The 24,720-nt window shown below is 40.2% G+C and overlaps 1 protein-coding gene across 10 annotated transcripts in view; it reads left to right on the top strand.

The window, feature by feature from the left end:
• The window catches only part of PCM1 (pericentriolar material 1), an 88,298-nt gene that overhangs the window by 45,929 nt on the left and 17,649 nt on the right, over positions 1-24,720 (top strand). For 6 of the 10 annotated variants that reach the window (XM_077815573.1, XM_077815570.1, XM_077815569.1 and 3 more), the window contains 10 exons: positions 282-413; positions 7,455-7,645; positions 8,574-8,765; positions 10,427-10,649; positions 10,796-10,941; positions 14,851-15,044; positions 16,069-16,246; positions 19,600-19,961; positions 20,717-20,884; positions 22,297-22,353. In XM_077815573.1, the coding sequence (XP_077671699.1) occupies positions 282-413; positions 7,455-7,645; positions 8,574-8,765; positions 10,427-10,649; positions 10,796-10,941; positions 14,851-15,044; positions 16,069-16,246; positions 19,600-19,961; positions 20,717-20,884; positions 22,297-22,353 (1,843 nt within the window). The remainder of the gene's footprint in view (positions 1-281; positions 414-7,454; positions 7,646-8,573; positions 8,766-10,426; positions 10,650-10,795; positions 10,942-14,850; positions 15,045-16,068; positions 16,247-19,599; positions 19,962-20,716; positions 20,885-22,296; positions 22,354-24,720) is intronic. The other 4 variants (XM_077815575.1, XM_077815572.1, XM_077815571.1 and 1 more) reach the window with 1 other exon arrangement.

The raw sequence follows: 24,720 nt of genomic DNA, 5'->3' as shown, positions 1-24,720 counted from the left end.
TATACGTAGCATTGATCATAATGTAAGATGAGCTGCATGCTGGTTGAAGTATAGGTAATGTTAGTTCTGAGACTATTCTTCATAGCATATGTTGACTTTGAGCTGATATCTCAAGTCTAAAATTGAGTTGGGGATGAGTAGTTGGAGGGAGCGGGGAATAGCTGTATCCAATAACAGTAAGAAATAAGTAGAAATTTCAGAACGCAATAATTTATTACATATGTTGTTTTACTCTAGTAATATATATTTTATTTAATTTTAAAATCTTCTTTTTCTTTCAGTTGTCAGCTAGCTTGGGGAATTGCCCAGCAAATAGACCAGCGTCACCTGCTACTTCAACACCAGCTGTTGAAAGTAGCACAGCAGGCAATCCTATTCTTGAACCTGAAGAATCAGTAACAGTGGACAATGAGGTACTTGACATTTCTGACTTGCTTGTGAGTCAGTTACTCTTTTAAAAAAAACAAACAAACCCTTAAATACCTTTTAAATATTTTGAAACATTTTAAGTCTTTTATATACATGTTGAGATGTGTTTATTTTTAAAAGTGTGTTTGTAGAAAGCAAACATTGAACCTTAGTAGCAAGAAGTATTTGCCAAAAAAGAAATATTTAAGCAAATATTGCAGAATTTGGCTGTAAAAGGGATATGATTTTGGAATTATAACCAGAGGGATTGAATGATCTCCAAGGAAACTGGATTCCAAGAACAGCCCATCCAATCAGGGAGTTCATGTAGAATATGAGACAGACACTCTTTCACACATGCTTACATCTTAAAATTAGTTTCCCAGGGATCTGCCTCGTGCATGCAAATGTAGCTCCACTGTTCCATCCTGACATGTTATAACTGGATAATCTCACCGTATGTAAACACACACACTCTGCTTAGTTTACATTGGCAGATCGTTAGTTTTATCAATTAACTGAAATTTTGTCTGTCTAAAATCCTTGTAATGTCACTGAATTCAAGATTTTCCCCTAAACCACCAAAAGGTAAAAGGTGATGTCTTATTGAAGGAGTATTCTTGCAAGATTTATAGCTTTTGCCTTCTAACAGTGTTGGATAAATGTTTTTTTATAACTAAAGACAAGATGGGATTGTGTCATGTTTTTGTTCTCAAATGGCTGAAAATTTTTTACTGGGGACTTGAAAACAAAAAATGAGAATAGAACAAAGGGTAAAGAGATAAATTACAGAGGTCTAAAAATTATGCTTTAGAACAAAATGCTGGTACACCCTTAACGATAGGTGTCACTGTGCGATCAACTATACATTTTCACTTACCAGTTATGTTTTTCCATTTAATATTTTTCACAACACTATGGTTAATAACATGATGCTGTCCCAGCTATGGGTGACAATTTTGCATACTCATGCTTTAAACTCAAATTTTTTAAAATATATTTGGCTGGTTTCCAAGATCTTTTGAAAAGCAGGATTTGGTTAAACATAGGCATCTTACAAATATATATGTAGTTAAATTTGCCTTTTGATAACCAGTGTGGGTCTCTTTCTACTTTAAAAAAAAAAAAAAAAAAAAAAAAAAAAAAAAGAGGTCCTGGTATAACAGTAAGAGCATGTAGTGATGGTCATATTTCTAAAACTCCACAAGTAACTTTTGATTTTTAACTTCCAAATATAGCCTTTTCTATAAACAAATTCATATTTTCAGAGATATCAGAAACTTTGCCTAGAAAGGTGTTCAGCTGTTTCGCAACAAAAACAGCCTGCTTGCCTTTATGCTTTGTATAATATACCACCTTATCTGTCTTCCCTGACATCTTTATCACCTCATTCAAATCTATTCAAAACACTGCTCGAAACTATTCAAAAGTTTATGTTTACCTGCTGCTGTAACCATATTACCTTCCCCTTTGAATTTCTCCACTACCCTGTTTCACTGCATCAGGTTCAAGTGTCTTCTTGATTTCAAGGTCCTTCACAACTTTGCTCCTCCGTACGTATCCATTACTTCATCCTACTCTCTTTGAGTAGATGCAGCCATGTATTCCACGTAGGTGTACATGTGCCCAGTGCACTGAAGCTGGAGAACTTTGCCTAGCAATGCCCAGAAGGAAAGCATTTGTGCGTTAAAGGCCCTAGCCCCTCCTCTAGCTATATAAGGGCAGCTCTGTCCTGACTCCCTCTCAGTTCTTTTTCACCGCCTGTGCCTTAAGTTGAAGCTTTGTGTGATATTTTCATCTCACGTTTTTGGTCTCATAATCTAGTGGAAAAACTCTCAGAAAACTAGCCTGTCTTTTTTGTGTGTGTGTGAGATTCTCACATGAGGTGCTTATTGTGGCTGAGGGATATGATAAGGAATGGTGTTCCACCTATATGTCATTCAAAAAGAGAGCTGAGGTGGCAAGAGACTTACGGGTGAAGCAGCACCTTCTGGAACAGGCCAAGAGGCTCGCTTCAGCACTGAGACCCTCGTCTGCTTGGCGGTTGGTGTCAGAACCAGCAAGTGATGCGACTTCACGTTCGGACTCTAGTGCTTCCTCCAAGAGGAAGAGGCGTTGCTCTCCCTCCTTTGGTGAGGCGAGGAAGATGTCCCATAAGACTAATTATGGAGCACTCCAAGTTTCTCTGAGACTTCCTCATCTTCTAAGAGGAATGTTCACCAGCACCATACTCCTGGCACGCGCAGTGGAACAGGTCCATCTAACCTCTCCTTGGTACAGTGCCAAGATCAGCAAGAGCCCATATCATCAACTCTGGTTCCAGCCACGGGGCATCCAGTGAGTCTGGTACCGATGATGTCTGCACCAGTGCTGACTGCCTCCATGCTGGAGGTGTATCAGGTGACATCAGACCTGCTTTATCTCTCAGTCCATGACTCTCCAGTGGTTCAGGAGTTTGAAGGTGCTGTAGCTTCTATGCGTCATCTTCCATTGTGCCCTTGGCCCATTCTGGCTGGGTTGTAAAGCTGCTGGGTTCATCAGCACCGCAGCCCAGGTCCCAGACTTTGGAACTGAGGCCAGTGCTGTGCCTAGCACCAAAGACCCCTGCCATGCTGATGTCCCCTTCGGCCATGGTCCTTGGCCTTGGTGCTGGTGCCTCTTCCGGTATTGGGTGGGGGAGTGTCTCGCTCAGTGCAGATTCCCCCTTCCTTTTTGGCATTGATGCTGTCTCTGTTGGGCTTCAGATGAATCTGGTCATTTGTTTGCTCAGTTGTGGCTGGCTCCATTGTCACCAGAGAATCTCTGCGACTCCTCGAGATCCAGGTTCAGATCGTCCTCCCCTTTGTCATTGTCTGATAGGCGCTAGAGACTGTCCTTGGCTCACCATCGGTACGGAGGTTGGCATAGTTTCTGCAGTCAAGAGGGGGGCTCTTGGCCCAGTGTCTGCTGATCACCAATGTCATATCCATTTCTCCAGTGGCCTCCTTGGAATCCTTGGGACACTCCTTGCTCTTTCAGGTCCCATTATTCATCCTGCTCCAAAACAAGATCACGGATCCCATGGGTGGCTTCCATTCCCAAACAGTCTCAGCTACAGGCGACTCTGAGCCTGTCCGTCTGGGCCTCCAATCCCAACTGTGGGTTAAGAAAGGACCTGTCACTGGTGGAGCAAAAGCATCTCCGGACAGCTCTGCCATGCCAGGCTCTTGCTCTCCTTTGATGTTTGAGGACTTTAAGGCATATTAGGACCTTCTTAGGTATATGTCTGCTACATTAGGCATCCAGGCTGAATTTATGCAGGAGAATACATGTAAGCTGCTGGATCTTCTCCAGTCATCAGCTCCAGGGAGAATAGCCGGTCTGATAAATGAGGCTGTCTTGGAATCTGCAAAGACACTCTGGTATACTCCAACTTCATAATTTCCTAAGACAAAGTGTGCGGAGAAGTCATACTTCAATCCCATGCTGGGTTTTGAAGGTTTCTGCTCCCACCAGCCCCTAACTCTGTTGTGGTAACCACAGTAATGACAGTGAAGATATAAATCTGTACTAAAGACAGAGTCCAGGAGGGAATGGGGAGGAAGATTTATACTACTTCTTCCTGGGAGACGTGCACTGCGAATCAGCAGGCATTGCTCTCTGTATATGACTGGCTTGTCCTCCACTGGCAACCAGTAAGCGCCTATTTTGACTTGTATGTCCCAAGCAGAAGTCTATCTTCATTACCCCTTTTCAGGGTCAGGCTGGCTCATTTTTTTAGTGTTTGGGACTCAGTTACCTGGGGTTGTGCCATACAGTTCCCCCTCCATCCCTCTTCAGGGACCCCTCCCACAAGACACAGCTCCTGGAGCAGGTTCAGTCTCTACTGGCTTTGGGGGCTGTAGAGGAGGTTCCACTGCAATGTTGGGGACAGGGATTCTACTCCCCTGAGGGATGAGTCATGTCCTGTGTGACCTCAACAAATACATCAGATATGTGGGATTCCATCTGGTCACCTCAGCAACTATCCTCCCTGTGTTAAATTGCAACTGGTTTGCTGGACCTTCAGGATGCTTATTTCCATGTAGCAGTGCTCCCAAGCCACAGGCGGTTTCTGTGGTTAGTCATGCTGGACCAGCACTATCAGTATACCATGCTTCCTTTTGGTCTGTCTTCCACTCCCACCTGGCATGTTAACAAGTGCATGATTGTGGTGACAGCATACCTCAGGAAGAGAATTCATATCTTCTTCGATCTGGATGATTAGTTCCTCAGAAGCAAGTCCAGAGAAGAAGACCCCTCTCATGTTCAGTTCATTCTACGCTTACTTGATCATCTAAGTCTCATCCTAAACAGTGGAAAGTCAACATTGGTTCCAACTCAAAGAATCAAGTTCATTGGGGCCCTGCTAGACTCTGAGTTCGACTGTTACTACTGACCAATTCCATGCGATTTGCCACCTATCTCTGGAGCTGCAGGGAACTCAACCGTCAACAATAGTCTGTGTATGCCTGAGGTTGCTAGGTCCTGTGGCTGCATGCAAATAAGTAATCCAATATATCAGGTTGTGCCTTCGTCCTCTTCAAATGTGGCTAAAGTTGGTTTGTCATCTGAACTCTTGGATGGACCGGTCCGACTTCCTCTGCCAATCCTCGAGTCCTTATGGTGGTGAGAGGCTCAGGGCAATGTGTGCCAGGGTGTTTCCTTCACTAAGTCTCCATCGATGCCTCCTTAGTAGGTTAGGGAGTGCATCTGGGATTGCTGAAAGGCCTGTGATCACAATAGGAAACTTCTCTGCATATCACTGTCCTGGAGCTTTGTGCCATCTACAGTGCCAATCAGGCCCTTTAGGATCACATCAGGGACTCGGCGATGCACATCCTTACTGATAATACCACTGTGAGGTATTACGTGAACAGAAAGGAGAGAGCATGCGCCAACCTGCTATGTCAAGAGGTCATCAGGTTCTGGCAGTTTTGCATCGGAGAAAACATTTATCCTATTGCTGATCATTTACCTGGGTTCTAGGATCACCTGAGTAGAAATTTCTCCCTGAATCATGAGTGGTTTCTGAAGCCCAGTATCCAGTAATCCATCTTTATGGATTCTCGACAATCGTCTCTCTCTTGCTTTTTGAGAGGTCTCAGTCCAGGCTCGGTGAGCAATGCTTTTCACCTGAGCTGGGATGCTTTTCTTCCAATTCCGATTATTCTGCAGATCATTCTCAAGCTGAAATTGGATCATGACAACCTCATTCTCATTGCTCCACCGTGGCCAAGACAATGTTAGTTCTCCAACCTCCTCAGGTCGTTAGCCTGGGGAATTCAACCGAAAATGGCTTGTATCCAGGATATTTGGGTGTACCTGCTGACACCTTCAGTCTTCTGGTCTTGCACTTAGTTTGAGTGCACCTGGCAGTGATTTCCACGTTTCATTCACCTATCCATCGGAAGTCAGTGTGTTTGAACTCCATGGAAGCGAGGTTCTTGAAAGGAGTCCTTTGTCTCCATCCACTGGTTAAAGAACTGGTTCCGTTTGTGGGACCTTGATACCGTCTTAGCGGCTCTTATGAGACCACCATTCAAGCCTCTGGCACTTCCTTCTTTTGTGTCATAAAACTGCTTCCCTTCTGACAAAAACATCTGGAAGGTGGGTGTGTGTGTGTGAGTTGCGGGCTTTGATAGCAGAGCCTCCTTATGTACAGTTTTCCAAAGACAAAGTAACTTTGCAGCCACATTTTAAGTTTTTATCTAAAGAGGTTTCTCAGTTTCTTTTGAACCAAGTTACGTATCTACCAGGGTTCTTCCCTGAGCTGCACTCAATCCCAGATGAGTAGCATCTTCACATATTGGATGTCAGGCGATTGTTTAGCCTTTTGTCTGGATAGGACTAAACCTTTCCATTCTTCATTTCATCTGTTTGTTTCATATGTGGACCAAATGAAGAGGCAAGTGATCTCTTCCCAAGTGATTTCCGGGTGGATAACTTCCTGTATCCTGACAGCATACGAAGTAGCTCAGACTGTGCCGCCTCAACGCGTGCAAGCTCATTCCATGAAGGCCCAGGCAAACTCAGTGGCATTTCTAAGCAGTGTTTGCAAATTGGAGAGAGAAGGTGGGTAAGGTAATCTTTTATTAGACCAACTTCTGTTGGTGAGAGAGACAATCTTACACAGAGTTTGTCTCTCACACCCACAGAAGTTGGTCCAATAATAGATATTACGTCACCCACTTTGTCTCTAATATCCTGGGACTTACATGTTCCTATATTTGACATTTGCACGGCTGCCACTTGGTCCTCTGTATATTGGTGATGCAGGTATGTATTCCACAACCCATCCTCCTTCCCTTCTGGATCGGCATTTGTACTCTGGACATTTTGTGCGAAGGAAATGAGAGGAGTGGGGACCTGTCCTTATATAGCCAGGGGAGAGGCTAGGGCCACAGCTTCTTGCAGAAACATCTGTCCCTTCATTCATGCTTCCTATGCTCATGAAGTGATCCATAAAACCACTACCACTTTTTTCTTTCAAATTCCTCCTCAAGATCCTATTCTGCCTTGACATTTGTAAGAAATCAGCGAGTTAATGATGGTTAGCTTGAGTGATAAATGGAGATCATCATACACTTTCATTATTCTTCTAGAGTATTAATATAAACAATTTGATTGGATTCTTCTCTCCCCACTTTCTTATGTTGCTTATCTTTTTAGATTTTAAGGTGTTCAGGACAGAGACTATTTTTTATGAGTTTGTGCAGCCCTTTGCACATGTGGCCCCAGTCCTGATCACCTCTTAATATTACAGGAGAATCATCATTTTATCAGCCACTCACTTTTGTTGACATAACTTGCATTCTATTCTTACAACATAAAAGGTGAAACTTAGATCATAGGTTTGTCAAGCTGAAATTTAGGTTTTTTTCTTCATTTTGCTTGTTCGGCTATATAGTCACATCAAATTAATTTTGAAAAACCATAGCTTTGCCTAATTTGTTAGTTTAATGGTTTTGAATATAGTTAAATGTGGAAAATGAAACAGAAGGATCAAACTATTTTATTTCAAATAGCTATGGTCTGAGATGCGTAGGCATGAGATTTTAAGGGAAGAGTTACGACAGAGAAGAAAGCAGCTTGAAGCTTTGATGGCTGAACACCAGAGGAGAAGAGATCTGGCAGAAACCACATCTACTGTTGCTGCATCTGTTAAAAGTGATGGATCAGAGACCCAATGTACTCCACAACAAAGTAGGATGGAAAAGTAAGAGCATGAGTCACCCTTCCCCCTCCCCCCCCCTGCCCCCACTTTAAATGGTCTTACCTTTGGAGTCTGGAATCCTTTACTGTATATTTCACATTTGTTGTGAACAATGTCTCACAGGTATTCAATTTAAAAATAAGTTAGTAAGACACTCTTTTAATTCTGTTTACTTGGAACAAAATTCCACATCCAGTGTTTAATGGAAAAAGTAGTAAACTGTTTTTAGTTTTAAAGGCATACTGTAAATTTATAATCTAGTCACTTTCAAAACATTACCTAAAAGTTTTCTGAGATATACCCACTTGCCTATGAGCTTCCTGCCATTTTGTTGGGGTTTTGATATTATATTTTTCAAAATGCTTTTTCTCTTTTTTTCTCCATTACTTGGGAAAAACCCTTATAAACAAGGAAAAAGGGCTGTATGAAAAATGCTGTCAAATACCTAAAATACTAGGTTGTCCTTCAATAGCTCAACTGGCAGGACTCTAGCATGTTTGGAAAGATATCCTTAAGTTGTTCGTTTGATTCCAGCTTGAAAGAATGGTTTATTTTCAAGTGTTAAATCAACACTGTTTTTCTAAAAGAAATGCTCTAATTCAAACAAGAGTTGATTCAGGGAAGTCCTATGGTCTGTGTAATACAGGAGGTCTTTGTAGATGATCACAGTGGTCCTTGCTGGCTATATCTATGAATCCAAACAAATTGAAAAGTTTCTCTGATAAGTTACAAAGTTCAAACACAAGTAGTTCTTTATAAATTAGTTTACTGTCTCTGCATTGGTATGAGGTTTGCAAAATTCATTTTGATGCAACTTGTAGATATAATTGGCATATAAAATTTCTAAATTTACTGTTAGTATTCTGATTTTAGCTGTTATCCTTTGTTAATGGCAGATTGACTGTATCTTTTAATGTCTAATGTTCACTAGAACAGTGGCAACATGGGGAGGTTCTACCCAGTGTGTGCTAGATGAAGAAGATGGAGATGGTTATCTTTCTGATGGACTTGTTCAGGCAGAAGAGGAGGAGGAAGAACAAGAGTCCAGTTCTAATGACAATTTCTCCATGTATCCCCATAACAACCATCAAAGTACATATTGTGTTACGGAAAATAAAGATAGGTTAGTAGCGTTATTTAATTTTGGTCTGATATTAGGGTAAGTTTTATAAAATAGTGTTTCAGTTTTTATACAGAGAAAGCTGATAACAAAATGTCTTCTTCCACTATTGCTGAGTAAAAGAGGTTTTCACTGAGCTGTCAACTGCGGCACCTAGTCAAATCTTTTTTGTCAAGAGGTTATAGCTTGATTCTAAACTAGCTATGTGCCGTGTTTCAGTAGTTCAAATTATTCCTTCCAACTTGTGTAATCAACAGTGGATTTCATCTGCAATCAAGCTGTTCATTCACCTCATGTTCCTCAGTCTTTACTAGTTTTGACTAATCTAAATAATTTGATCTGCTCTGCAAATTTTGTCACTTCATTGTTCAACACTTTTTTCATTAAACATCAGTTTTAACACTTGGGTGTCCCTAAATGTTCCATGCTAACTTCTATCATGTTGAAAATTAACCATTTATTTCTGATTTTTTTTTTTTTTGGTTGGTTGGTTGTTTTAGCCAGTTTTTAATCCATGACAGCACTTGGTCTCATTACATGACTAATTAGTTTCCTTCGTAGCCTCTTGTTAAGGGACTTTTTCAAAGGCTTTTTGAACTTCAAAATAAATCAGATCAGCCAGTTTGTCTTCCTCTGTTTTGTTGACTTACTCAAAGAATTCTAAAAGATTAGAGCAGGGGTTGGCAACCTTCAACACACGGTCCATCAAGATAGTCCGAAGGCAGGCCACGAGTCATTGTTTTTCGGTTGATCGTCTGCAGGCATAGCCCCCTACAGCTCCTAGTGGCCGCAGTTCGCTGTTAGCGGCCAGCGGGAGCTGCGGGAAGCGGCAGCCAGCATGTCCCTATGGAAGGTTGCTGACCGCTGGATTAGAGACATGATTTGCCTTTACAGAAGCTGTGTCCTATCCTAGCATGTTTGTGTAGGTATTTTATGGTTCTGTTTTTAATGATCACTTCTACTAATTTTTGTGGTGCTTAAGAAAGGTTTATAGGTCTATAATTCCCAAGATCACCTTTATCAACTTTTTAAAAAGATATAACGTTAGTTACTCTGTAGCCCCATGGGGTAGTAGCTGATTTTAGTGATGGAAACACTCCACTGGTTGGCCATTTGTTCAAACCCATTTGTGGAGGGCGGTATATTAATAGTTGTCATATACAGTTGCATCTTTAGTGCCTTTGTCCCATATTCTTGCTGAGCACACTTCTTCAGTTTTGCATGATTTTACAATGCCACCAATATGACCCCAGCAAATATTCTGTTTGGCTCCCATGCTGTCTTACAACGAATAAGCTATAAAAGTATGAGAGTATATGTGGAAATGAGAAGGATAAATTCTTTACTCACAAGTTAGTCTTGCCATATGAGATGTAAGAAGAGAAGAGCTGCAACAGAAGATACTGAATTCCTAGATGTCAATCTCATCAGCCAGTTCTCTAACTCATACTGAATTTAAAAGTTAAAGTAGCTTTTTTTGTGCTAATGGGTAAGTTTCTTGAATAAGAAACTGAAACTGCTCATGCCAAAAAGTGTTGGTGGTATTAATTAATTGTTAATAGTTTACCTAGAACTGAAACTATGAACACTTTGTAAGAGGAGAAAGTTGAAATTTGCAAAGTTTATTTTGACTTTCAAGAAATCTGACACTACCTTTTCCCCAGATGGAAGAATCGTCGCCCTCTTTCTGCAGATGGGAATTACCGTCCATTGGCTAAGACAAGGCAACAACAGAATATTAGCATGCGACGGCAAGAAAACCTTAAGTGGATGTCTGAACTCTCTTATGTGGAGGAGAAGGAACAATGGCAAGAGCAGATTAACCAGTTAAAGAAACAGCTTGAATTTAGTGTCCGTATTTCTCAGACCTTGATGCAGGATCAGCAGGTAAATATCAAAAGCATTTATTCTGGTATCATATTACTCTATATGCTATATATTGTAGTGGTGGTGTGTTTTCCTCTAAATCTTTCAGGAATAATTCAGCTGACTTATTTGAAGTTTTGGTGACCAGCATTTCTTTCTTTCCACAGACCCTCTCTTGTGTACTACAGACTCTGCTTACGGGCCCTTACAGTGTGATGCCCAGTAATGTTGCATCTCCACAAGTGCACCTTATAATGCACCAGTTAAACCAATGCTATACTCAGCTGACATGGCAACAGAATAATGTTCAAAGGTATGCTATTTATCCTGTATTTGAGAAAGACTTTTGCTAATACTTATATTGAAATGATTCAGAAGTAACAAAAAGCTTACTTAACTGATAAATATATTAAATAAATCAAACTGATGCCTGGTCTGTATGTAAAAGTTAGGTTGACATAACTACAGCACACAAGGGTGTAAAAAATTCACAACCCTGAGCGCCATAGCTATGCCAACCTAATCCCCAGTGCGTATGCAGCTATGTCGACAGATGAATGAGTCCATTGAGCTAGCTACTGTCGCTTTGGGAGGTGGAGTTCCTACAGTGAATGAAAAAACCCTTCCATTTCTTTAGGAAGCATTTATAATGTACTACTTTTCTTTGGTGGTGTTAGCCTTGTGATACCTATAATTCCTCCTCCTCTTTTAACAGTGGCATTGAGTCACTCTTTGGAGTGGTCCGGATCTACCTGACTGAATCTGTGGTTGGAAACTTTCATAACCCAGTTGCCTCTATGGAGCTCTTCAAGTACTTCCAGAGGGAGCTGGTTTATTTCTGCTGAGTACACAAATCCCCACTGAGCATAATTTGTGTGGTTGTATTAGTGAAAAAATAGAAGCATTCTTTTGAAGGCATACAGATGAAGGTCCCAAATTCCATTCTGTTGAGCTCTGATGAAGAGTAGAAGAATACACACCATATTCATGTACTTGAAGTTGCGATGGTTGTCTGTACTGTTCAGTGCAAATGATGCCATCTGGTCACGGAAACTTGCTGATGACTGGATGCCCATTCAGTCATTGTAATCTTCTGCAGCATCGGGTTTTTCCAAATCCAGGAACTTTTCTTTGAGTTTCTTGTCATGTTGCTGTAGATAGCTCAGAAGTTGTCATAATAGCAGTTCTCCACATTGCCTATAGAGTGAGCTTGTAATCTCAAGTGGTTTTTTGCATAATTTTTACCAGCAATTACACGTTCGTTTGTTTGTCAACCTAATATTAGGTTGATCAACAGTTAAGACTACATGTTTTTGTTGATGATGTGTGTGACTTGTGCAAGTCTTTTCATGACAACATTCAATGTATCAGCTTCACAAACTGGTGACTGAAAGATAGACATGTAGCCATATATAGTTCAATGGAGAATTGCGTTACTGTGCTTTTCGTTAAAACGTATCCAGTCAGATTTTGGATTTTCAAATTGATGTTTGAGGGAAAATAACACATCCTGTGCTTGTGCTTTGAAAGCTGACTGGTAATCTTGTGTGTTCACTAAATCATTCTGCTAGGACATCTTCATTGAATTTTGGTTCTGCTGTGATATTAGCAGGAAAAATGGTGTATTGCATCGGGAACATTTAAAGTAGCATGATTTATTGGCTGTGTTGTGCAGTATCAGATCTGATGCCGGTTGCCTCTGCTAGGCTCCATACTGCGTGGTATGTAATGTGTTTTGCCCATCAAGTGTGTGCTTATTTATATCAATATTATCTACAGTGATATGGGTAAATCTTCCTTTAACCAAGTTTGATGGGATCACTGTTCCATCCTCATTCACTGACATCAGAGTGCTCTTAGCCAGTGCTATGTCAACTCGAAGTATGTCCTTGCAGCTGATGCAATGCTCAGTGTTGTGAAACAACTGGACAAGTTTTTTTTATCTTGTTGCCTGGTGAAGTACACTTCCAAGGCCAACACGTTTGGGTGTCCACTTCTTACCTCTACTTACACTTAGATGAAATGTGTAATATTTAATGCCCTGGACTGTTTGTGATTCCTGTTTCTCCTATTCACATTCTTCTGCAATGTTATCTTCTGTGTCCTCCCTCCTTATCACCATCACCACCTTCTTCAGCTTCCCCTACCTCAAGAGTAGACTGGCCAGCCAAGATGAGTTGCAAAAACATTTATGCGCTATTTGGCACACAGGCTAGTGCCTCTTCCTCATTGGTGTTTAACCCATGGCATCCAGGATGAGCAAGTATATCTGAACGTAATTCCAGTGCTACATGTACCATTGAGAGAAATTCATTTTCCAGCTTGGTCTTGGAAAATGGAATGGTTGATACATTTTCTTCTGCTTTACTGCCTAACAATTTAGAGAGGGATGTGACAAAATTTGATAGGCACTAATAGTGTTTGTCTCTTCGAAGCAGGTTGATCACTTAAGACAATGAATTTGTAAATACCATCAATAGTAGAAAATTTTTCTTTGAAGGTTGCCATACAACTTGTAAATGAATGTTGGACCTCTTCACCAGCTTCATTTGAGAGAAAACAGTAAAAAGTCCATGTCTGTGAAAATTCCACATCCTTTTGGGGCATAATGTTTTAACTCATTACTAAGTGAGACCATTGTCAAGTCAGGAGCACTTAGTGATTTCATGCTTAGTTTTTGTTACTTTTCTCCAGAAATGCTTATAGCAATTAGGGTGGTATATCCTTTCTAAGGCTATAAGGTCACTTAACACCATTTACACGTACACTGAACTCATGTTCATACTCTTCTGCCTCAAATATATATTTGTTTATTTTGAATGTTACCGAGGAATTTTTTTTTTTTTTGTATGGAACTTGAATCCTGGCAGAAAATGCAAAGACTCCAGTTCACTGTGGGAGACCTTACTCTGAAACACTATTGAGGTTTTGGTGATTGTAACGCAAGATTGGGTTTGAAGTTCACTCTTTACTAGTAGCTTCAATGGATTTATGAAGTCTGCCAATTTTACCTTGATCTGTGCATGCATAACGGTTTATATGCCAGAGTAATTGTTACCTGCATTCAGATTGAAGAGTTGTTTAGAATTCTATCAATTGCATCCCTATTCTGGAAATCTTAGTTTCTGTCTTGCATTGGTTGCCTCCTGTATTGTAGCCAATCCCTGTTTGCTAGAAGCAAAATTTCCTTTTTCACTTGTTGGCAAATAATGCCTTTTTCATAAGATGCTGTTGAGGGACGTGTCATGTTCAGGACTGCTTCCATGTTTTGTGTATGGAATACATGACAATAATAATGCAATTAACTGTCACATGAACATTTGAACAAATAAATATTTACCAGTATATCACTTATGCCATGGCATTGTTATCCAGATCAGTACTCAGAACTCACACACACTGTAAGTAAAAGTCAGCTTTAGTTAGGTTACTGGTTAGGGGGCTGATAATTAGCTAATAATAATAAATTTATATTTTTGAAAGAGAACTTACAGAAATAATTTATCATACTGTGTTGTGCGTGATACTTTGTGTAATGGATAGCAGTGCATTTAACTCCTTAACCTATCAAAAATACCTGAAAAGTAGTTAGTTTACTTAATCTTAAATGTCCTTATCGGAAAACCAACAATATTCCAGTGCCTATCATTACGTGACTAGAGGAAGCAGAGAGTATAATCTTCAACAGAGATCACTCCATGTATTTTCTGATAGCATGGTATTCCAAATTAGGAACATATTCCATATTTAGTATCTCTCCTTTACTTTGTGGGGTTTTTTTTTAAGTTTCAAATGGTAGCCATTTTCTCTTTTGTTTTTTACTTACCTTCAAGTTCAAAACTCAGCTTAGTAACTATTTTCAAATTCAGTACATTGAAATTATGAAAGAAAACAGGTTTAGCAAATTTTCCCCAGAAATGCTTTGTTGCATTAATATCTGCTTTTCTGGGAATTTTGCCTACTCTATAACTATGGTTGTCTGTTAATAGGTAGGTGCAAATCTATACGACTTCCATGTTGCTTTAGTTGTTGGGTTTCCAGTATATGGAGTGTATAATTCATTCAAAGTTGATGTACTGAAGGGAAGGTGGGGGGGCGGGAAAGCCAGTTGGTTATGGTCCTTTTAAAATTTACATGTATTTGAAATAAGTGGACCTTTGTACTATGTATCATTTTTGTAACTTGCCTTTCTCTTCAGCAGTAACTTTTCTGTATTTCATAGGTTGAAACAGATGTTAAATGATCTTATGTACCAACAAGAACAGCAGCAGCAGGAGAAGCCGCAAAGAAAGGAAAGAGGCAGCAGCGCACCACCACCTCCATCTCCTACAGTATTTTGTCCTTTCAGTTTTCCTCCTCAACCTATGAATCTATTTAACATACCTGGATTTACTAATTTTTCTTCTTTTGCACCAGGTAGGTATTTCTGGAAATGTAAAGAGAAGGAAATGACTAAACATAGTTTTGGTGAACAGGTTACATAAACCTTTTGCTTTGTTGGACTTTGGTAAATAGGTTCTCATGTTAAAATAGTATTTTTACTGTTTTCCCTCTACTTCCTTCCACAAACCAATTAACCTCAGCTGCTGGAGGCCTGCTTTACCTGCCTGTCTGTATATGTTCCCCAGATCATATTGCCTAATGAAATGGTCCAAACAACTTGTGAGTGAGTCCAAGCAGATGGGCATGAACATTTGCTGCCAAAAGATGGCGTACATAATTTGATCTCCGTATGGAGGGCATGACTTCTAGCTAGCAGTGTGGGAAAAAACGTGATCTTAGTGCTGGTGAAACATGCCAGATTACACCAGTGATGTTTGAAATCCTCCTATGTATAGGTCAGATATAGGATGAGGAATGTTAAAAGAAGTTTCCACACAAGCCCCTGCCATTATGCAGTAACAGCCTTCTGAAGAAGGGCTGCCTTTGTGGGGAGCGTGAACTTGTTCATTACTTCATTGACTGCTAGCACTTGTTTTGGATTGAAACTGCCACCAAACAGGCATTATATGTTACTGAGCAGTTACACCAGTACAAACCATTAGTGTAGACAGACAAGTTCCTATTTGCACTTGCAGAACTTATCCCTGCTTGAAATCTGGGTAAAAAGCTACACTGTGCAAATGGCAGATTACCCTGGCTAAGCTATGGGTTGCACTTGTGCATCTACAGTGGTGGTAGCTCAGAGATAATTGAATTTGGACAAATTAAGACAAGGCCTCAGTATCGCAGTAGTTTAAAGTCAACTACTGGTTTTATTTTGTTTTTTTTTATTTGTCTCTTCCCCATAGTTTTCATTTTTAAAATATTTACTAGAACATTGCATGATGATAAAACTTTGAAGTTGTAGTGATATGCAGTGTATTCTCTAATGTGATGTCACTTTTATTTTTTTTGCAGTGTGGTATGTCTTCTGATTAGCTTTAATTTACCCTCACAGGTATGAACTTCAACCCTATGTTTCCCTCTGGTTTTGGAGATTTTGCACACAATGTTACCCCACACAACAGTGAGCAGCCGCAGCAGCAACCCCTAGATCACACTTCAGGAAAAACTGAATACATGGCATTTCCAAAGCCCTTTGAAAGCAGTTCCTCTATTGGAGCAGAGAAACAAAGGTATTTTAACTATTTATGGTGAAATTCTCCTTTAATCATTCTTTACCTGTAATTTGGTTTTGGGACCCATCAGTGATATCGGAGCTTCTACTTGGAAGGTAAGCAATTGCATTAAATGGTGATCAATCCTCATTGTAATTTGCTCTTCCGTACCTATGTTATGACTATTTTCTGTTGACAGAAAAAAAAGTTCTTAATGTACAGTTTTTGGTGTGTATGGAAAATACACTGGGTATAGTTAGGCCCAATGTTTGCCGAATGATCTTACAGTTTTTATATGTAGGAAAAAATATCAGTTTTACAAATATTGAAATATGTATTTTAATGAGTAGACGATACGTTCTGTTGCCAAACTGTTACATAATGTTGTGCTAAAGTACATCATGCAGAGAGGGATATATTATTGCCTTTAATCCCTGCTTCTTGGAGCAGCTAGTCCTGAAACCCACAACAGGAGCGGCAATTCTTAATTTAGTCCTAAGTGGCAAACAGGAGCTGGTCCACAAGCTGAACCATTTGACAATAGCAACCATAATGTAATTAAATTTAGCATCCTTGTAGGGGGGGAAATACCAAAGAAATCCACCACAGTAACATTTAACTTCATAAAGAGGAACTAAACAAAAATGAGGAAAGTAGTTAAACTAAAAGGAACAATCCCAAGAGTGAAATGTCAGCAAGCTGCATGGAAACTTTTTAAAAACATAAAAACCATAATGAAGGTTCAAACTACATCTATATCCCAAATTAAACAAAAAAAAAATAAAGTAATGGGACCAAAAACACCACCATGGCTAAACAACAGAACATAAGACATTAGAGGCAAAAAGACTTCCTTTAAAAATTGGAAGTCAAATCCTACTTGGGAAAATACAAAGGAACATGAATTCGAGCAAGTCAAATGTAAAAGTATAATTAGGCATTCAAAGAATTTTGAAGAGCAACTAGCAAAAGACACAAACTAACACCAATAATTTTTTTAAGTACATCTGAAACAGGAAGCCTGCCAAACCATCAGTGGGGCTATTGGATAATCAAGGTGCTAAAGGAGTAGTCAAGGAAGAAGAGACTGTTGTGGAGAAGCTAGATGAATTTTTTGCATTGTTCTTCACTGTGGAGGATGTGAGGGTGATTCCCACAGCTGAGCCATTTTTTTTTGGGTGATAAATCTGAGGAACTGTTCCAGACTGAGGTATCAGTTTTGGAACAATTTGGTAAATTAAACAGAAATAAGTCACCAGGACCAGATGGTATTCACCCAAGAGTCCCGAAGGAACTCAAATAGGAAATTGCAGAACAGCTGACTGTGGTATGTAACCTATCGCTTAAATCAGCCTCTGTACTTGATGATTTGAGGATAGTTAATGTGATGCTGATTTTTAAAGAAGTCTTCAGAGACAATCCTGGTAATTACTGGCTGGTAAGCCTGACTTCAGTACTAGGCAAATCGGCTGAAATTATAGTAAAGAACAGAAATATCAGACATCTAGATGAACACAATATGGTTGGTAAGGCATGATTTCCCTTTACAAAAATCGTGTTCACTCTTCCCAATCTATTAGAGTTCTTTGAGGATGTCAACAGATGTGTACAAAGGTGAATCCAGTGGATACAGTGTATTTGGACTTTCAGAAAGCCTTTCACAAGGTCCCTCACCAAAGGCTCTTAAGTGAAGTAAGCAGTCATGGGATAAAGAAGGAAGGTCCTCTCAGATCAGTACTGGTTAAAAGATAGGAAACAAAGGATAGGAATAAATTATCAGTTTTCACAGTGGAAAGAGGTAAATAGCAGAGTCTCCCTAGTAGCTGTACTGGGACGAATGCTGTTTGTCATACTCATAAATGATCTGGATAAAGGGGGTAAAAAGTTAGGTGGCAAAATTACAGAGGATGCATAGGTACTAAAGATAGTTTAAATCCAAAGCAGACTGCAGAAACTTACAAAGGGAACTCACAAAACTGGGTGACTGGGAAGAAAATGGCAAATAAAATTCAGTCTTGATAAATGCGAAATAGTGCACGTTGGAAAACGTAATACCGAGTAGATGTACAAAGTGATGGGATTTAAATTAGCAAAGAAAGCAATCTTGGAGATGTGGATGAAAACATGCTCAGTATGCAGCATTAGTCAAAAAGCCAATAATTAGTAAGGGATAGATAAGACAGAAAACATCATAATTCCACTATATAAATCCATGGTACACCCACACCTGGAATAATGCATGCAGTTCCAGTTGCCCCATCTCAAAATAAAACTGAGAAAAGTATGGAGAAGGGCAACAAAAATTGTTAGGGGTATGGAACAGCTTTCACATGAGGAGAGATTTGTGCTGGAAATGGCCCACCTTGATTACTACACACATTGTAAGGAGAGTGATCACTTTAGATAACCTACTACCAACAGGAGAGCGGGTTTGTTGGGGAGGGTGGGGGGAGAACCTGGATTTGTGCTGGAAATGGCCCACCTTGATTATCATACACATTATAAGGAGAGTGATCACATTAAAAAGACTGGGACTGTTCAACTTGGAAAAGAGACGACTAAGGGGGGGATATGATAGAGGTCTATGAAATTGTGAATGGTGTGGAGAAAACGAATAAGGAAGTTTATTTACCCCTTCACATAACACAAGAACCAGGGGTTCTCCTGATGAAATTAATAGGCAGCAGGTTTAAAACAAATAAAAGGAAGCGCTTCTTCATACAATGTGCAGTCAACCTGTGGATCTCATTGTCAGGGGATGTTGTGAAAGCCAAAAGTATAAATGGGTTCAGAAAGGAATTGGATAAGTTCATGGAGGATACATCTATCAATGGCTATTAGCCAAGATGGGCAGGGTTGCAATTCCATGCTTTTGGGTGGCCCTAAACCTTGGACTCCTAGAAGCTAGGACTGGACAATGGGATAGATCACTGGATAAGTTGTCCGATGCTGTTTGTGCTCTCTGAAGCATGTGGCACCGGCCACTGCCATAAAACGGGATACTGAGCTAGAGGGACAATCTGTCTGCCGGTATGGCCATCCTTATGTTCTTCAGAACAATGTGTTGCTGCACTGATTTAAAAAAAAAAAAAGACACTATGATTATACAACCATAAATCTGAAATATATATCTTTGCATGATAAACTCAGTGGGTAATTTGAATTTCTTCTAATGCCTGTAACTCTCTCCCATTTTTTTTAAAATGTAGCTAATTCTGCTGCAACACCTCACAGTTGCTGGCTCTTGGGTCACTGTACAGGTATTCCTCAAATATGGATGAATCTATAATTTATTTGTCTGAGAGCATTCACAGTTCCTTCCCCAAAGAGCTTTGTTGTAATAGTATTTTACAACTTTTCTTTCTGATAAGGAGTCAGAGACAACCTGAAGAGGAAATGGAAAACAGAGCAGTTTGGCTAGATGACAGCCAAGAAGGAAGAAAAGAAAAACAGCCATTCCTGAAGGCAGGGTTTGCGGTTTCAGTACAAAATATGGCTTCTGGTAATCACAAAAGTCAGTCTGATACCAGCCGGAGGAGACGAGAGTTTGATGAGGAATCTTTGGAGAGTTTTAGCAGTATGCCTGATCCAGTGGATCCAACTACTGTGACTAAAACATTTAAATCTAGAAAAGCATCAGCCCAGGCCAGCTTGGCATCTAAAGATAAAACACCTAAATCGAAGAATAAGAGGAGGAGTTCTTCTCAGCTAAAAAGCAGAGTTAAAAATACTGGTAGGTTTTCAGTTAATTTTAAGGGCACTGAGACAAACTCCATTTTAATCATATAACTTAAATGTTGCTTCGGCTGTACTCTGGAGTGTAGATAGTGTCCATAAGTAATAGTATAGCTTTGGGAATGGAAGTTAATTTTACACAAGATGTGGAGATGGTAAGTGATGGAGCAGAAGTTTTATTTTTGTCATCTTACACGTGTCAGAAATGCTAATGGCTTGAACATGGTGCTTTCAGTGTGGAAAGGTATGAAACTCAACAAGATGGGAGTGAATTCCGCAGTGTTTACTAGTGATAACATTTTTTTCTAAGAGAAAACCCAATTTAAATTGCAGTTTGTTTAAACAGCGTAATGTAGTACAGAATTGTTTGCCAATGTGCATACGCGCATGTAAAACACGTTAGTGTTGATCTGGGTGCTTGTAATCTGCCAATATGCTTCTGCATCAGACTTTGTTATTAGCCAACAAACATTCTGTGGTGAATTGCATCTTGCAGACTATTCATTGTTAATACTTCACCACTGCTCTCCTCTCCGTAATAATCTCTCATTCATGTTTGACGCTGTCAATGCTAATTACATAGACATCTCAACCTCCCATTACTGTAAAAATAATTTAAGTTCTGCATAGTTTGAAGTAACAAAAGAGTGGTTAACAAGTCTTTGGATTGCACTTTCGAGCTATCATTAAAACCGACTAGAAATGGCTGATTTTAAGATCTTTTTGTAAAGAGACACTTTTTGTTCATTTAAGGTTATGAAAGTGCCAGCATTTCTAGTACATGGGAACCTTGCGAGAATAATAGGAGCAGGCGCTCTGTGCACAGTGAAGAGGCTGTTCAAGCAAAAGTGTTCAGCAAAAAGAATCAAGAACAATTGGAAAAAATAATTAAGTATAGTAGATCTACAGAAATGTCCTCAGGTATTCTTTAATTAATCTGAACAATATTAAAAACTTCTGTAAAAGAGTGTTGATCCTGTAACTCCTTATTAACTGTTAAGGGTATTTTACCAGTCTTCCTGTGAGCTACTAAAGGGTTTTTCAGGTAAGGGACAGTCACTTCATGACTTCCATTAATTAATTGCTGTCACTATTAAAGCCCTTGCTAAATGTGTATATAGGATACATATATAATATTTTAGATCTTACATCACATTTTCATCTTCAAAACTGCTGTACAAATATTGTAATAAAGCAGAAAGCGTTCTGAAGTAGACTAAATATTAGATTAACATAATTCTGAAACTCAACTGTAATCTTACTATGAAAGCAGTCTGGGGAAAGATACATGTACTCATTAATGTTATTTTAAGGGAGGTGCCAGTTGTGATAGATAAACAGTCATGACAAAAAACACCAGTTAGATTTTCAGATGATATATTCCACCTGCACTTAATATTTTAAATTACAAACTGTACTGCATGCTCTTTCTTTCCATTCACGTTCACATTTAAAGGGACTCTTCCAGGATCAAAAAAAAAAGTAAATCCTTACTTAACAGTCATATCTTTAAAAATCTGCATTTACATTTCACTGTTTAAACTGCTTCCTTTTTTGCATTCCTGCAACCTGTATTGTGAACATACTGTATGTCGTATCATTTTTAGATTCTTAAATGTTGGATCAATGCAACAGTGTTTGGGTGGAAACACTGCTTCCCAAAAGATGTTTAATGCCAAAATTTAGTTAAAATAGTATATTTTGCTTAATTCCTTAAAACATATTGATTATTAGGTTTTGTGGAGGAGAAAAAGAAATTTATCAAAACAAACACCTTACGATGCCCCTATAAGTGTACCCCCCCTTCCCTTTTGACCTTTATGAAACGCTTAAGATTCACTTAAGAATTGTGATTTTGATCCATTGCTTCTTTATTACACTTAGTCAGACTTTGTCCTTCTCTTCCATGTAGTTTATCCCTGAGTCTCAGTATCCAAAGGTTTATGGGCAAATGATGAACTTGGAATTGCGTTTGTTGTTCCAGTCAGATCTTTGCATATATGATAGGGCAGAATATGGGATATAGTGTTTATCACATTTGTAAACTGATTCTTGGTTTTAGGGTAAATATTTTGAATATCTCTGGCATTTGTCAGTTAATGTTGACCAGATTCGATTGTATTTCTTTTCTAGTTGGGATAAGTAGTTTTAGTTGCTTAAAACAAAACACAAAACTTCCTAAACAAACAAACCCCCTTCTCCCCTCCACTAGTTCTGTAGATTCAGTTTAGTGTCATTTTAATGAGTCTTCCTCCCACTGATTCATATAGACGAGTCTTTATTTCTAGTACACATTTTTGTGTTTATCACTGTCTGTCCCCGCTTTCCTACAGCACATGCTAGGAGAATACTGCAGCAGTCTAACAGAAATGCATGCATTGAAGCCCCAGGTAATGCATTAATTGCTTAGCTTCAAAACTGTTCACAGCTACTTACTTTTCTTAGTTTGTGTTCTAAAACTAAACTGTGTTTCTCGAGAGCTCTTTTAGTGAAATAGCATTATGTATACTAATTTATATTGTTGCGAGTATTTTATTTAAAACAACCCCCCACTCCAACCCCAGGAAAACAAGAACCTTGTGTTTTGCTGAATATTCGATAACACAGCTACCTTGTATCATATCTGGTTTGTACTTCATATTTTTCCTATATAAAGTACAATATGGTTAATTGCATTAATAACTGATTTTGATACAAAATATGCATGTTGAACATAGTAAAATTAATTACATGTGTTCTTGTGCCCTTAATTATTAGCCTGCAGCTTTGGTAGAATTGATGATTGGATTCAGTTTGCCACTGAAAATGTACTCAAAGTACATTTGAGTATGTCAGTAAATGTTGAAAGGCGACCATTATATTTTAGTCTTTTAAAAAATAAAACTGCATTTAAGCACACTTGTAAGACTGCTAAACTAACATCTGATAGTAGATTTAATATATTTGTCTGCATTCTTGAATAATTTAGTAAACTTTGTTATAATTCACAAACATTCAACTGTATTTTAATTAAAGAAGAAAAACAACAGAACTATATCCCGTAGTACTTCTGTTACTTTAAAATAGTAGGGAATGGCCCTTTATTAGGATCAGTAAGCTTACTGAGTTTTCCAAGGACTACACTTCCCTTAACCCCCCCCTCCCCCTTTTTTTTAAAATAGTTAACTTTACTTACATGAAACAGTTAATGGAACTTACAGTACTAGTCCTGAGGAAAATTCTGAACTACTGCGTGCATGCAGAAACACGTCCACCCCCACAGATTCTCTTTGCTTCCCCACAGAAACTATTTTTCTGTGGGGAAGCAAAGAGAAGCTGTATCAGTGCTCACTCACCGTCCCCCGCAGCGCAGGCGCGTCTGTTCAGGAAGCCGTGGGAGAGGTAAGTGACGGGGTGGGTGGGTGGGTGAGTGAGTGTGTGTTGGGTTCGGGGTTGCCCCGGCCTCCCAGGGACGTTAGTCCTGGGTGAGGGGTGGCAGGAGGAGGACAGAGACGGACTTCCCCCTCCTCCTCCCCTGCATGGAGCAGACAGGGCTGGGTCAGATCAACCCCCAGAACCGACATCTGGCTGTAGGAAGCTCTGCACGCTGGGGCGGTTCCAGGTGTGGGGGTGAGACTTGGCTGGGAAGAGTGGGTGTGGGGGGGTCTGGATGCATGGGGGGTAGGCGGACAGGGGGAGCAGCTCCTCATACAGTGATCCCTCCCAGAATCACAGAATATCAGGGTTGGAAGGGACCTCAGGAGGTCACTAGTCCAACCCCCTGCTCTAAGCAGGACCAATCCCCAATTTTTGCCCCAGATCCCTAAATGGCCCCCTCAAGGATTGAACTCACAACCCAGGGTTTAGCAGGCCAATGCTCAAACCACTGAGCTATCCCTCCCCCTGCTTTCTGGCCCCATCGCTCCTCAGCCACAGGGTGGGAGGGTGTCACAATACAGGGCTCCTCTGTCCACCCAACCCCTGTGCATCTGGACCCCCTGCCAAGTCTCACCCTCCGTCCCCCACCAAACCTCACCCCCTGCATTGGGAGCCTCTGCACCCAGAACCCCCCCCATGAGTCCCCTCACTCCACTCGCCCCTTGCACCCATCCCCCAAAAGCTCCCCCCTTACATTGGGAGCCCCCCACACCTGGACTCCCCACCCCACCGAGCCCCAACCAGCTGCACCCAGATCCCCACCCCACCAAGACCCACTCCCCTCGCACCTCTGCTGAACCCCCAACCAGCTGCACCCTGATCCCCCACCCCACCAAGACCCACTCCCCTCGCACCTCTGCTGAACCCCCAACCAGCTGCACCCTGATCCCCCACCCCACCAAGCCTCACTCCCCCAGCACCCTCGCTGAACCCCCCACACCCAGACCCCCCACCACTGAGCCCTAACCACCTTCACCTGAACTCCCCTGCAGAGTCCCAGTCCCCCTGCACCCAGAAGCCCCAACAAGCCCCTGTGGATCCAGATCCCACCCAAACCGCCACCGAGCTGCCTGCACCCAGATTGCACCACAAAGAACCCTGGTACTCTTGAGGGAATTCTGCACCAAAATTTTAAAATTCTGCAAAGTTCTGCATATTTTTTGTCAAAATAGCACCGTAACATCATAACAGTATAATTGGACCATTCTCAATTTATTTTGGTAATTTATTTCAAAATACTTGTCAGTAAGTATTTGAAAATAGTGTGATTACATTGTGTTATTTTGACAAAATACGCAGAATTTTAAAATGTGCACAAAATTTTCAATTTTTTGGCACAG

The sequence above is a fragment of the Eretmochelys imbricata genome, chromosome 4 (assembly GCF_965152235.1).
Source record: "Eretmochelys imbricata isolate rEreImb1 chromosome 4, rEreImb1.hap1, whole genome shotgun sequence".
Taxonomy (NCBI): domain Eukaryota; kingdom Metazoa; phylum Chordata; order Testudines; family Cheloniidae; genus Eretmochelys; species Eretmochelys imbricata.
Note: the sequence above shows the minus strand (reverse complement) of the source record. Positions and strands in the feature narration are given on the sequence as shown.